The following is a 14,398-nucleotide window of genomic DNA, read 5'->3' as shown; positions in this document are numbered from 1 at the left end:
AAATTCTGACATCGCTGACCTTTCCAATGTTTTCAGATTTGCTCACTTTCAGACCTTTAATTTGTTTCTCATCTGTTAGTTTTCAGTTTGTATGCTTTCAGAACATCTGATTCGTTAATTGGCTAGCATCTGGCTTTTTGTCTTTGACAGGACTCCAGTATCTCCTACTGTGTTCTGTGGCTTCCCCTACTTATTGCAACCTTGCTGCCTTTAGTTTAAGACTTGCAAGAATGTCTGAACATGAAGAAGTAAAAGGTAAGAGACTTGCTCCCTCCAGCCCAACAGTGTAGTGGTGTCAGCCCAAGAAAATTTACTGGCTAGCTGTCATAGGCTCACATGTTTGATTGCTTAGTCATCAAGGAGTAGTATTACTTGAGGGATTAGGCAGTATGGCCTTGTTGAAGAAAGTGTATCACTGGGGGATGGACTTTAGGGTTTCAAAAGCCTAAGCGGGTACCAATGTCACTCTTTGCCTGGTGCCTGCCTCTCAGCTACTCTGCAGCACCATGTCTGCCTTCTTTGCCACCATTCTCCATGCCATGAAGACAATGGACTAAATCTCTGAAAGCGTAAGCAAGCCCAAATAAATCTTTTTTTCTTTTGTAAGAGTTGTGGTCATGGTATTTCTTCATAGCAACAGAACACTAAGACAGAACGTGGTACCAGAAGTTACAGTATTGCTGTGACAGACCTGCCCATGCTGCTTGCTGACAGAATGTAGACTATGGGACTTTGGATTAGGAAAGCAACTGAACAATTTAAGTGGGGCCTAATAGGCCATACTAGTAGGAACATGGAAGACAACTGTTCTATGTGATAATTATGTACTTTCAGATTACAAATATTTGGAAAAGTGGGAAACTCTAAACCAAAAGTAATTTAATTTTATACTTCCCTCAATGAAGAACTTCTCATAATCTAAAATCAGTGTTTCTGTTTGTGAAACTATAAGCATTAGACAATAAATCAAAACATAATGAATGATGAACCTACTTTAAATGAAATTTAGAAGTGGCTACGAGAATAATAAAAATGTTAATTTAGAAAGATTTAGAGGGCTGTGGAAATAGTATCAGAATTGAAGAAACATATGAAGGACAGGAGATTAATAAAAATATCTTTGAAAGACTTCATCAGAACAAAATATAAATTCTGAGCAGTGTAACTTTTTCCAGCCATATACTACCATCTAGCCCTCTCTATCCCTGCCTTCTCTAACAGAAGACCCTCAACTTCCCTCTCCTTCATTCTCATAAACTTTATCTATAACAATTCCCAATCAAACAAAATTTAAAAAAATTAAAGCTTGTTATGGCTCCTTTTAAGATAAAAGCCCAACACATGTACAAAATTGTCAAAGAAAAATTTAATTAACAGATTATTGATGGAATGGCATTAACCCAGAGAGAAGTGACCCATCCGGTGTTTCTCCTCCTTGAACAAAAAGTTAGCTGAAACATCCTTCTCCAGTCTAGCGCTGTGAGTGTATCAAACCATCCCCTCCACATACTCTTCTCAGCCCACCAAATCTGATACATCTAATGGTGGCACCTAGTCTAGCCACACTTGCCTGAGCTTCAACCAACCCCTAGGCTTCCACCAGAATCACCCCAGCCTAGCCCCAACTCACAGCCCACTCCCATAACATACCCACACTCTCCAGCCAGCAAGATATACCTCCACGCTCCAGGCTTGGACCAAAACCCCCAACCTCCACACCAGCACAGTCTGCTCCATACACCTGACTTCATTTCACCCAACCTATTTCCAACATCTAGGCCCAGCCCGCTCCCACATGTTCTCCTCTGCCCCAGCCTAATGTTTCTATCAGACTTTGAACTAACAAAAGAAATCCACATGCCTAGATCTCATTTAAAAATTATAAACAGTATGGAAAATCAAACCAGTGTCTTCTCCACAAAATGACCCTGTCCTATAGAATTTTTGCCAATGAGAATTATCTAAATGAACCCAGGACAGAGAATTTAAAAGATCAATCATAAACTTCAAAGAATCGAGGAGTTTAAAGAGGACACATAGAAAAATATCAATTACTAAGGAAAAGAACTTAGAACAAACCTCTGAGTGATGCCCAAGAAAACAAGATCAAAAGGGTGAAGGAAATGGAGACAACAATCCAGAATTTTGAATTTAATAAGAACACAGAAACATTGAAGGGACTCAAACTGAAATGAAAATGGAATCGAAAACCTCAATAACCCATTAGAAAACTTGAAGGAAAGCCTTACAAGTAGAAATGAGTCAGGCAGCAGATAGAACATCAGGACTGGAAGACAAATCAAAGAATCTAGGCCCAAAAAAGCAAGGAATATGAAAATTTCTAAAAATCACAGGAAAAGAATAGACTAGAATTTCAGACACCATGAAAAGATCAAGCTTTCAAATAATTCTAATAGATGAGGAAGAAGAATCCCAAGTCAATGCCATAAACTAAATCTTCAAAAAGATCTTCTCCAAACTAAGGAAAAACACACTCATACAGACAAAAGAAACACACAGAACACAAAACAAGTAAATCCAGTAAGAAAAATATCCCAAGGCATATCATAGTTAAAACACTAAGTATATAGAACAAACAAAGAGTATTGAAAGCTGCCAGTGGAAAAACACAAGTGATATATAAAAGAAAACCCATCAGAATAACTGCTGATTTCTCAAAGGAAACTTTGGACACCAAAAGAGCCTAGAGCAACACATACCAAGTCCTAAAAGACAATGACAGCCATCCTAGATTAATATGCCAAGCAAAATAATCTGCTGTAATTGAAGGATGAAGAAAAAATTCCACAACATAAACAGCCTCAAAATTTTATAACCAGCAAACCAAACCTAAGAAAATACAGCAGGCATTATTTCTGAATAAGGAAAGAAATGAGCATGAGAGAGAGACTGTGGGAAGAAATAGGAAGACATAATCATTAAAACACAAATACCACTGAGAACACAAACAACACAACCAAAAATTGACCACAAAATGGCAGAAAATAGCACACACATACTTCAATAGAACCTTTAAACAACAATGGCCTCAATTATCCAATCAAAAGGCACACGCTGACTGAATGAATCAAGAAACAAAATCTACCTATCTTTAGTCTATAAGAAACACATCTCAGTTTTAACGATAGACACTGCCTTAGAGGATGAATAAATGCACTCTAATCAAATGGGACCAGGAAGAAAACAGGCATGGTCAGGATAATTTCAAAACACACACCAACTGAAATGAATCTTAAGAGATAAAGACAGACACTATATTCTAACCAAGAGAACAGTTAACCAAGCAATTACTATCCTAAACATATATTCACCAAACTCTGGGGTGCTGAATTTCATTTTAAAAAAAAAATCTAATCCTGGATTTAAAGACACAGATTACTATCAACTCATTAATAGTGACCAGTACACCACTCTGTCTGATGACAAGTCATCCGGACAAAAAATGAACAGAAACATCATACATCAAATGGACTTAAGAAGTACCTAGAGAATATTCCACTCAAAAACCAAAGAATAACATCTACTCAACAACACATAGATGGTTCTCTAAAATAGACCACATGCTGGAACATAAAACAAATCTTAACAAATTCAAAGATTGAAATCACTCCTTGTATCCAATCTGACCACAATGCAATAAAACTTAAATTTGACACCAAGCAAATCTCTAGTAAATACACAAACACATGGAGATTCAACAACTCATTCCTGCATGATGAATGGGAGAAAGAAGAAATCAGAAAGAAATACAGTATTTCCTGAAATTAAATGCAAATGAAACACAACATAACAACACATACGGCACATACTGAAAGCAATCCTATAAAGAAAATTTATAGCTTTTAAGTGCATATATTTTTTTAAAAAATCAGAAATAGTACAAATAAATGACTTAATGATGCAACCCAAAAATTTGGGGGGAAAAGAATGGAATCCAATCCCTGTCAAGAGCAAGGAATAATAAAAATAAGAACAGAAACCAATGAAATAGAAACCAAGATCAATGAACGTAAGAACTGGTTTGTTTGTTTGTTTATTTGTTTGTTTTTGTTTTTAGGAAGATAAGATTGACAGAAACAGCCCAACCAAAGACAAAAATAAAATAAATGAAAATGACATCCAATCAGAAATAAACAAGGAAACATTACAATAGTACTCCACTGAGCTGAAAAACCTTTAAAAAAATGCCTTCTTAAACCATTAAAAGTAAACAAACAAACATACAAATAAATAAATAAAACAGAAACAGGAATATTCCCACAAAGCCTTTCGGTGAAGTCAGTATCACTCTAATACCAAAACCAACAATAAATTTAAAGTTCTTAATTGAAATACTATAGGCTAATAACCTTTATGAACATAGATTCAAAATGCTCAAAGGCCAAGTTGGCTTTATTCCTGAAATGTAGGACTTGTTCAACATATTAAAGTCAATAAATGTAATAAATCACATACATATACTTGAAGCAAAAAAAAATTACATGCTCATCTCAATAGATGCAGAAAAATCTTTTAACATTCTTCAATATGGCTTTATAATCACTAGAGAGAATAGAACTATAAGAACACAGTTCAACATAATAAAAGCTCCACATGAGAAACCCAAAGCAAAGATTATCTAAATGGAGAAAAACTTAAAGCAATCTCACTGAAGTCAGTTAAGATTAACTGAGAAACTGACCAGAACAAAGATAAAACTCCTACACATCTGAGTAACAGAAGTGACCATGTTGAAAGTGAGAGTAGGGGGGAATGATGCTTTTCCTTTTCTAAAGTATATAAAAGAAAATTTCCTATAATTCACTTCAAGTGGTAAAATATGTATATGTAGACTATGAAAACTTGTGTATGTATAGTGTAGAACCCAAATGAACTTAACAAACATTTACAGAACATTTCACCCCAACACAGAATATACCTTCTTCTCAGCACTTCACAGAACCGTCTCGAAAATTGACCACATACTTGGTAACAAAGCAAACCTCAACAAATACAAAAAAAATGGAATACCCCCTGTATCTTATCAGATCACTTGATGGAAGATAAAGTGGGAAATAGCCTTGAACACACTGGCACAGGAGACCATTTTCCTAAATATAACACCAGTAGCCCAGATGCTGAGAGCATCAACAAATAAATGGGACCTCTTGAAACTGAAAAGCTTCTGTAAAGCAAAGGACACTGTCAATAGACAAAACAGCAGCCTACAGAATGGGAAAAGATCTTCTCCAGCCCCACATCTGACAGAGGGCTGATCTCCAAAATATACAAAGAACTCAAGAAACTAGACACCAAAATACCAAATAATCCAATTTAAAAATGGGGTACAGATTTAAAGAGAGAATTCTCAACAGAAGAATCTCAAATGGCTAAAAGACATTTAAGGAATTGCTCATCATACTTGCCACCAGGGAAATGTAAATCAAAATGACTCTGAGATACCATCTTACACCTATCAGAATGGCTAAGATCAAAAGTACTGATGACAGCTTATGCTAGAGAGGATGTGGAGTAAGGGGAACACTCCTCCATTGCTGGTGGGAGTGCAAAGTTGTACTGCCACTTTGGAAATCAGTATGGCAGTTTCTGAGAAAATTGGGAATTAGTCTACCTCAAGACCCAGCAATAGCACTCTTGGGCATATGCCCAAAGGATGCACATTCACACCACAAGGACATTTGCTCAACTAAGTTCATAGCAGCATCATTTGTAATAGCCAGAACCTGGAAACAACCCATCACCCAAGAATGTAAAGAAAATGTGGTACATTTACCCAGCAGTAAAAACAGTGACATCATGGAACTAGGAAAAAGAAAATCATCCTGAGTGAAGTAGCCCAGACCCAGAAAGACAAATACAGTATGTATTCATTCATAAGTGGGTATCAGATGTAAAGCAAAGGATAATCAGGCTACAATCTACAACCTCAGGGAAGCTAGGTAAAAAGAGGGACCATAAGAGGGAGGACCACAAGAAGGGAAATAATTACGATCTCCTGGGTAAACTGGGAGGGAGGTAGAAGAGAGGGGATGGGGGATGGGAACATGAGAAATCAAGATGAAAGAGGGGAGGAACAGATGCGGAGAGCAATGAAAGAGATACCTTGATAGAGGGAGACGTTATAGGGATGGGAGAAACCTTTTGCTAAAGTAATTCTCAGAAATCCACAAGGATGACCCCAGCTAAGACTCCTAGCAATAGTGGAGAGGGTATCTGAATGGACCTTCCCCTTTAATCAGATTACTGACAACCCTAATTATCATAATAGAACCTATATCCAGTAACTGATGGAAGCAGATGCAGTGACCCACAGCCAAGCACTGGGCTGAGCTCCTGGAGTTCAGCTGGAGGCGGGGGGGAGAATCATATGAACAAGGGGGGTGGATCTAGATCATGATGGGGAAAACCACAGAGATAGCTGACTCAAGCTAGTGGGAGCTCATGGACTAAGGACTGGCAGCTGGGGAATCTATATGGGACCAAACTAGACGCTCTGAATGTGAGTGACAGTTATGTTGGGGGCGTCCCTGGCAGTGGCACCAGGACCTATCCCAGGGGCTTTTTGGAGTCCATTCCCTATGGTAGGATATCTTGCTCAGTCTTGATACGCCCCCCACCCGAGGGCAGTGGCACAAAGCTTGGTCTTACCTCAACCTAGTTTGCCAGACTTTGTTGACTCCCCAAGGAAGTTCTTAATGCCTCTGAGGAATGGATGGGGGTATGAAGGGTGAAAGGCAGAGGTGGGGAGAATAAAAGGGAGGGGAAACTGGGGTTGGTATATAAAATGAAACATAATTTTTTTAAACAATAAAAAAGAGAGGACCCAGAAATAAACACTGGGATTTTGACATAGCTACAAAAAAAAAAATCAGAGACAATACAGCCTTTTAAAATGATGCAGTGAATGCTGGATTTCCACATGTAGAGTATGAAACTTGATACCATCTCTCACCAAAAGCCACTTTAAAATGGATCAAAAGCCTTAATACAAGACCTGATACCTTGAAACTGCTGGAGGAAAGCATAGATTGAACACTTCAACATACAAACATAAGCATGAATTTCCTTTTATGTTATGCACATGTGTGTAATGATAACTCTTTCTGCCAGCTGCCTGAATTCTGTCACCGCTTGAGGGCCCCAAATAACACACAGAGACTTATATTAGGTACAATGCTGCTGGCCAATGTCTAAGATTTCTTATTTGCTAGCTCTGTCTTAAGTATCAACCATAACCAATTAATCTATATATTTCAAAAAGACACCGGCCATATGCGTCCTCTCTTCCTGGAATCACAGACTCCTACTACATTTCCCAGAATCCTTATTGACTCCCACCAATCGTGCTTCCCTATTGGCCAAAAGTGCTTTATTCATCAACCAAAAAGACAAACACATACACAGAAGGACTTCCCTTCTGTGTATGTACGAACATACACAGAAGGACATCACATGGGTGTTTTGCCTACATGTACATCCATGTACCATCTGCATGCCTATTTCCTGCAGAGACCAGAAGAGAGTGTTAGACCCCCAATAACTAGAGTTACAGGTGGTTGTGCTAGAAATCAAACCCAGGTCCTCCGAAAGAGCCGCCAGTGCTTTCAACCACTGATCCATTTATCCAGCCCCAGCAAGGACTTTCTTAACAGCACAGGAAATAATCCCAGGAATTGATAAACAGGATTATATGATATTAAAAAGCTTCTGAATAGGAAAGAAAATGCTCAGCAGAGAAAAATAATTGCCTACAGAATGGGAAAAACATCTTTGTCCACTAACAGTCAAGGGACTACTATCTAAGAAATATAAAGAACTACAAAAACTACACTGAATTCTCAAAACAAATAAGAATGACCAATAAATTCTTTTTAAAATATTTAGCTACCAAGGAAATGCAAATTAAAACTGCTTTGAGATCTGTCTCACCCCAGTCAGAATGACTATCACCAAAAAAAAAAAAAAAAAAGACAATAAATTCTGGCAAAGACATGGAGAAACAAGTATTCTTAGTTACTATTGATGGGATTGAAAACTTGAGTAGCCACAATGGAAATCAACATGGAGGATTCCATGTTAGAAGAAGGAAAAAAAAAACTAAAAATTTAACTACCATATGAACCAGCTATGGCATTCAGGTAGATACTCAAAAGGCTCTAAGTCAACATACAAGAGAGATATTTAAATATTCATGTTTATTTGCTTCTCTATTCACAGTAGCCAGGAAATGGAACCAGCCAAGATGTCCATCAACAAATGAATGGATTAAAAACAAAAATTAATACATACATAATGGAATTTCATGAAGCCATAAACAGAAGCACAATAATTGCAGCAAAGTAAATGGAACTGGAAATCATTATGTTGATTACATCAGATTCAGAAAGAGTAATGCTTTCTCTCAGATATGGAATCTAAACTTAAAATTATACATATGGATATATATATATATATATACATATATACATATATATATATATATATATGTATGTATATATTAAAATGTGTGTAGGTCATGAAACTAGGAGAATCATGAGGAGGAAGAAATCTTAAGAGATGGTATATGTGGCAGAAGAAATGACAATAAAACACATATAAGAAAGAAGAGAGGCTGGCGATACAGCTAAGTCAGCAGAGTGTCTGCCTGGAATGCACAAAGTACAGTCCCAACACTATATAAAATCAGGTTGGCACATGTCTGCAATCCCAACATTCAGAAGTGTTGCTTACATACTGAGCTTGATGCTATCCTAGAACACAAAATCCTGTCTCAAAATAAATAAAAAGCAAAGAAGAAACAGCAGCAAGAAGGGTTGTCTGAGGAAAGGGTGTCCACCAAAGGAGGGTAGGGCAGTGGGGAGGGGAGTGAATTAAAGTAGAATAACACATACATGGGAAAATGCCAGAATAAAACCCATTACTTTGGCTAAAACCTAAAAGATAAATTAAAAAAAAAAATCCTGAGGAGTTCTTTCATTTCCCCCCTACCATGGGATGACATGGCAAGATGGCTTAGTAAACCAGAATGTGGGCCCTCAGGAGACAATGACTGTCAGAGCTCTGATCTAGCACTATCCAGCTGTGAAAAACACATTTCTGTTATTTATAAGCCACTCTATCTATGGTAGGGTTTTTTGGTGGTAGTGGTGGTGGTGGTTTTTCGTTTGGCTTGGTTTTTTGGTTATGGATTCTGTGGGTTTTTTTGTTTTGTTTTGTTTTGTTTTGCACAAATGCATGCACATACAGAGGTGGGAAGAGAGCTAAGAGGGAAGGGGACAAGAAGAGACTTGGAAATTTGAATAATATATTTAGAATATAATAATGTCAATATATTGATGTCTTATTTGCAGTATAGTTTTGAAAAATATTGTCACTGGGGGAAACTGGGTAAATACATCTCAGATCTCTATTATTTCTCAGTTATGTCAACCTATAATTGCCTCAAAAATATACAAAGGAAATTAATATGGAAAGTGGGTGATGTTTTAATTATGAACTTTTCATACTATTTTACCTCATCTATGAACCAATATTACTTTGATGAAAAGAAAACTATTTTCCCTTAAGTGAGATATTCTATGTAAATTATTTGTTATATTCTTCAATAAGTTAGCTGTTTGTCTTACATTTTAAGGATATGACAACTTCAAGGCAATATTACATACTGATGTCCAGAGACACAGTTATAGTGAGCAAATTATCCAGTAAGATAACCCAAACATTAAACTGAACCACTAACTCCTCCTATCAAAATAATTCTAAGACTCTTTTACCATCATTGAGCACCTTTGAAAATTAACCCCTCCTTAGTCCTTGTTGCCAATATGAAAGAAAGCAATTCCAGGAAAATTAAGAAACTAAATAGTAGAGGGTGCATATCATCCTCATACAAATAACCTTAGTTATAGTTTATTATTAACAGATATTATTACTGACATGTGTTGAGTGTTTATATGCTTAGTACATCATCCCAAGCATTTTTATTAGTCAATCCTCTTGCCAACCCTGAAAAATAGGTACTATCTAGACTTTACAAAGAAACTACAACTTAGAAATACTGTGTACTTTCCTAGTCAGAGAGCTAGTACAATGTGTCAAACTTTCTCCCATGAAAGTCTAACTCCACAAATAAGGATTCTAGCCCTCCATTCTATTATTTTGCTTAAAAATGCTTATCAATAACTACCATGACCTCTTTCCACACACCAGCACCACCAGTGAGTTTCTGATTGGGCTTATGTGTCTGGGAATTCAGTGGGACTTTTCTACTGGCTGTATCAGTCATTATCCCCCTCCCAACTGAGATTATCCCCATGTCACTCTGTACTCTAGGACCAACTATTTATTTCAGTATTGCCTTTTAAGTACTAAGACTACAACCAACTTAACCAATCATCAGTCCATAGGACTACTGTAAAATGAACCAAAGATAAGTTTAGCTCTTTCCATGTTTTTTAATGGTATGTCTTTGATCAGTGTCTTAGTTAGGGTTTCTATTGCTATAAAGAGACACCATGACCACAGCAACTCTTATAAAGGAAAACATTTAATTGGGGTGGCTTACAGTTTCAGAAGTTTAGTCCATTATCATCATGGCATGACAGGGTAACATGCAGGCAGACATGGTAGAAGGAGCTCAGAGTCCTACATCTTGACCGGAAGGCAACAGGAAGTAGTTTGAGACACTGGGTGTAGCTTGAGCATATATGAGACCTCAAAGTCCACCTCTAGTGGCACTTCCTCCAACAAGGCCACACCTACTCCAACAAGCCACATCTCCTAATAGTGCCACTCCCTAGAGTTTATGGGGACCATTACATTCAAACTATCACAGTCAGTTTTGGTAAACATTCTTACTCATTTCCTAGCCCTCTAGACTCAAACACACAACAGAGTTCCATACTCAAACTTCTTTATGTATCTCCACGTAAGCCTAACATGAACCATCACTCCTTCCCTAAGGGAAAAACTATCAGCCATTAGAAAGTTCCATGAAACTCAGCTTTCTTTCTCCCTGCTGTTCTTATTGCCTAAAACTAACATTATTCTGTATAGAACTAAATCCTTCTAGAACAGTGAAACATTCTTACTGGTAGTTCCTCTCTCCTGCTTTCCTGAAAATCAAAAGCCATACTTCAATTCTAATGTAAGTATACACTCTGTTTAAATAATTTCTACCAAGTGACAGCCATCAAGCAAGAAACACTTATAAAAGGTCTGGAGATGAGAACCTGAAGTTGTGTTGGGAAAGATGTCCCGGCTAGTTTTATGTAAAGTTGATACAAGCTAGAGATATCTTAGAGGAGGGAACCTCCATAAGATCAAGTTGCAGGCAAACCTGTAGGGCAATTTCTTAATTGGTATAGATGGAGGAGAGCCCAGCCCATTGTGGGTGATGCTGTTCCTGGGCTGATGGGCTTGGGTTCTGTAAGAAAGTAGACTGAGCCGGGTGTTGGTGGCGCACGCCTTTAATCCCAGCACTCGGGAGGCAGAGGCAGGTGGATCTCTGTGAGTTCGAGGCCAGCCTGGTCTCCAGATCGAGTGCCAGGATAGGCTCCAAAGCTACACAGAGAAACCCTGTCTCGAAAAACCAAAAAAAAAAAAAAAAAAAAAAAAGAAAGAAAGAAAGTAGGCTGAGCAAGCCATGAGGAAGCAAGCCAGTAAGCAGCATCTCTCCATGGCCTCTGCATCAGCTTCTGCCTCCAGGTTCCTGCCCTGCTTGAGTTCCTATATTGATTTTTTGATGATAAACTGTAATGTGGAAATACAAGCTTAATAAACCCTTTCATCCCCAAGTTGCTTTAGTCATGGCATTTCATCACAGTAACAATAACCCTAAGACAAAGGGGGTCATCAGAAAAACACAATTTTCCTTATTTTTCTCTTACAGTCTTTAAATATCTCCCCTTGCTTCATTCTCTTTGAATGTGCTTATATTTTACTATAGCATATACATCTCCAGTGAGTATCATCAGTCTTTGGAAATATCTCTCAAGCTGTTATTTAGGTCAACAGTGTCTTGTCCAATACTCTATGAGCAGAAGTTAAAGAGCTGAAACTGATATTAAATCTGTGATCAGGGTAGTTCTCCATGTTTCTTCACACCTAGTATACTCACAAGCTTATCACATATTTACCAGTTATGGCAGTTGCTCTAGGGAGCATGAATTGGAGGCATCATTCCTAATCTTATAATGTTTATACTAATGAATCAAAAGTATAGACCAGCCGGGAAGAGTGGTGCACACCTTTAACCCTGGCACTCAGGAGGCAGAAGCAGGCAGATCTCTGTGAGTTCGAGGCCAGCCTTATTTGCAGAGTGAGTTCCAGGACAGTCAGGACTACACAGAGAAACACTATCTCAAAAAACAGAAGGGGAGGAAAAAAGAAAAGAATTAAACCTGGCCATATTATGGAAGGTGTAAAAGAGCATGAAGCATGAACACAAAGCAAGCAAGATCATGAGAGACAACCTGAGTGCTATGTACACAGGGCAAATCACTTAACCTCCTTAATCCATAAAAGAGACAAATAGTATTTTCTTCAAAGGAGTGGTGAGAGAATTAAATAAAGCTTTATTATGTGCCGGCTCACATTTGTAATCCCAGCAATGAGGAAGGAGGATGATCACTGCAGGTTTGAGGGCAGCCTCACCTACCTAAGTTCCAAACCAGCCAGAGCTATACATTGAGCCCTGCTCCCTCCTATCCCCCACAACAAAAAATTAAATCTCAGATGAAAGACAGGTGTGGTGGCACTTCATGGTACAGGCAGGATGAAGAGGTTCAAGGCCACCTTCACTTAATCATGAATTCAGGGCCAGCCTGTGTTACATGAGAGCCTGTCTCACTTGCTACTGAGAAAGTCTACTTCTCTGTTTTAAGCCACCCCATGGGAGGGGGAAGAGGGGGGAAAGAAAACTGAAACTTACCAACCACTACCTCAGCAAACTTGGGAGAAGACCCTGTGGGAATTCTTGAGCTAGAACCATAGGGCTAAGCTACACTCAGATTCCTGGCCTTTGGTAGCAATTCTGGTTGAAAAGTGCTTCAGTTTTGAGAAAATTTTGAAACAGCAACAACTAACACGACTACTGAAAAAAGTATTGAAACATAACAGAATGAAGAGGGCAGAAGTAAAAAGTCAAAAATACTAGATTATTAAATTAGGAAAACTGGTTAGGTGCTGGCAAGCTAAGAGAATGATGATTTCATAACATGCTGTGACTTGTCTATACAATAGTGGCAGTTCAAACCAATGCGTAAGTCTGCCCAAAACATGGATGGGCTGGAGAGATGGCTCAGCAGTTAAGAGCACTGACTGCTCTTCCAGAGGACCCAGATTCAATGCCAGCACCCACATGGCAGTTCGCAACTGTTAACTCCAGTTCCAGAGGACCTGGAACCTATGGCAAAACACTAATGAACATAAAATTTAAAAATAAAAGACTGTCCAGGAAAACTCTTAAAGTTGAGAAAAAGCGCAATGTCAAAATTTGGAGCAGGGCAGTAAGGAAAAGTAAATGAACACCTATGACATGGAATCAGGACTTCAGGGATGCTTAAGTAAATAAACACTGATGACAACGGTATCAATTGCTTCAATAATAAAGTAATTTATGGTAGATTTAACAACGTTGCAATTCCTTTTTTTACATTTTAATCTTTCTGATACTGAATTAGTTTTTAAGTTATACGTTATACATGCTTTTGGTCCCTAAATGAGCTACAAAGTTCGCAATGTGGTCTATCGGGTCTATTCGAGAAATAACAGTGATTAGGCAGTCGAGGCATTTATGTGGGATATTTTTGCAGCAAGTTTCTCCGTTAAAATGAAGGGCAGACCAAGAAATGAAGCACTGTTTGCTGTTTTAAATTTTGAGTATTATGAAACAACTGTGAGGAACTTTGAAAAGGCAAACTGTGGTCCAAGAGGAACACAAGGACGGAGCAGTGAAGAGAAGGTCCTTTCTCTTAAATGTCATCCACGTACAGCTCCTGCACGCCACGCCTACAGTAGTGTACACATCCGAGAAGCAACTCCTCTCAGGAAGTTTGGGCGGGAAAGCAAAGTGTGGTGAAAGATACCTGCTGTCTTGGTGTGTTAAGCAACAGAGTAAAACGGAGACGAATGAATTGCCAGACTCCAGCTAACACCCTCATTCCAGAGCGCGTTCCGTCCTCCCGGTCTGCCACCCACGCGCTCAGTTCCCGGGCTCCCGGGACCGCTCGGCGCAGACCCGAGGGGGAAGGACAGCCTGCCCCAGACCGACCGGCACAGCCCGCGCGTTCCCAGCACACTGGGCCAGGGCCAGCCACGAGAAGCCCACGGAGCCGCGCGCCCGGGCCTCGGCTTCCAGAGCGACAGCACAGCGTAC

The 14,398-nt window shown here is 38.8% G+C and overlaps 1 protein-coding gene across 2 annotated transcripts in view; it reads right to left on the bottom strand.

The window, feature by feature from the left end:
• Spidr (scaffold protein involved in DNA repair) overlaps positions 1 to 14,398 on the bottom strand; it is a 253,452-nt gene that overhangs the window by 238,979 nt on the left and 75 nt on the right. Inside the window, exon 1 of one of the 2 annotated variants that reach the window (XM_035444756.1) lies at positions 14,109 to 14,391. The exons of the other annotated variant lie outside the window; for it this stretch is intronic. Within the exon in view, the coding sequence (XP_035300647.1) occupies positions 14,109 to 14,183 (75 nt within the window). The 5' untranslated portion in view covers positions 14,184 to 14,391. Of the gene's footprint in view, positions 1 to 14,108; positions 14,392 to 14,398 lie in introns of those variants that run through there. 2 annotated transcript variants of the gene reach the window in all.

This window comes from Cricetulus griseus, chromosome 4 (genome assembly GCF_003668045.3).
Source record: "Cricetulus griseus strain 17A/GY chromosome 4, alternate assembly CriGri-PICRH-1.0, whole genome shotgun sequence".
NCBI classification, from domain to species: domain Eukaryota; kingdom Metazoa; phylum Chordata; class Mammalia; order Rodentia; family Cricetidae; genus Cricetulus; species Cricetulus griseus.
The sequence above is the reverse complement of the archived record's forward strand: the minus strand, read 5'-3'. Positions and strand labels throughout refer to the sequence as shown.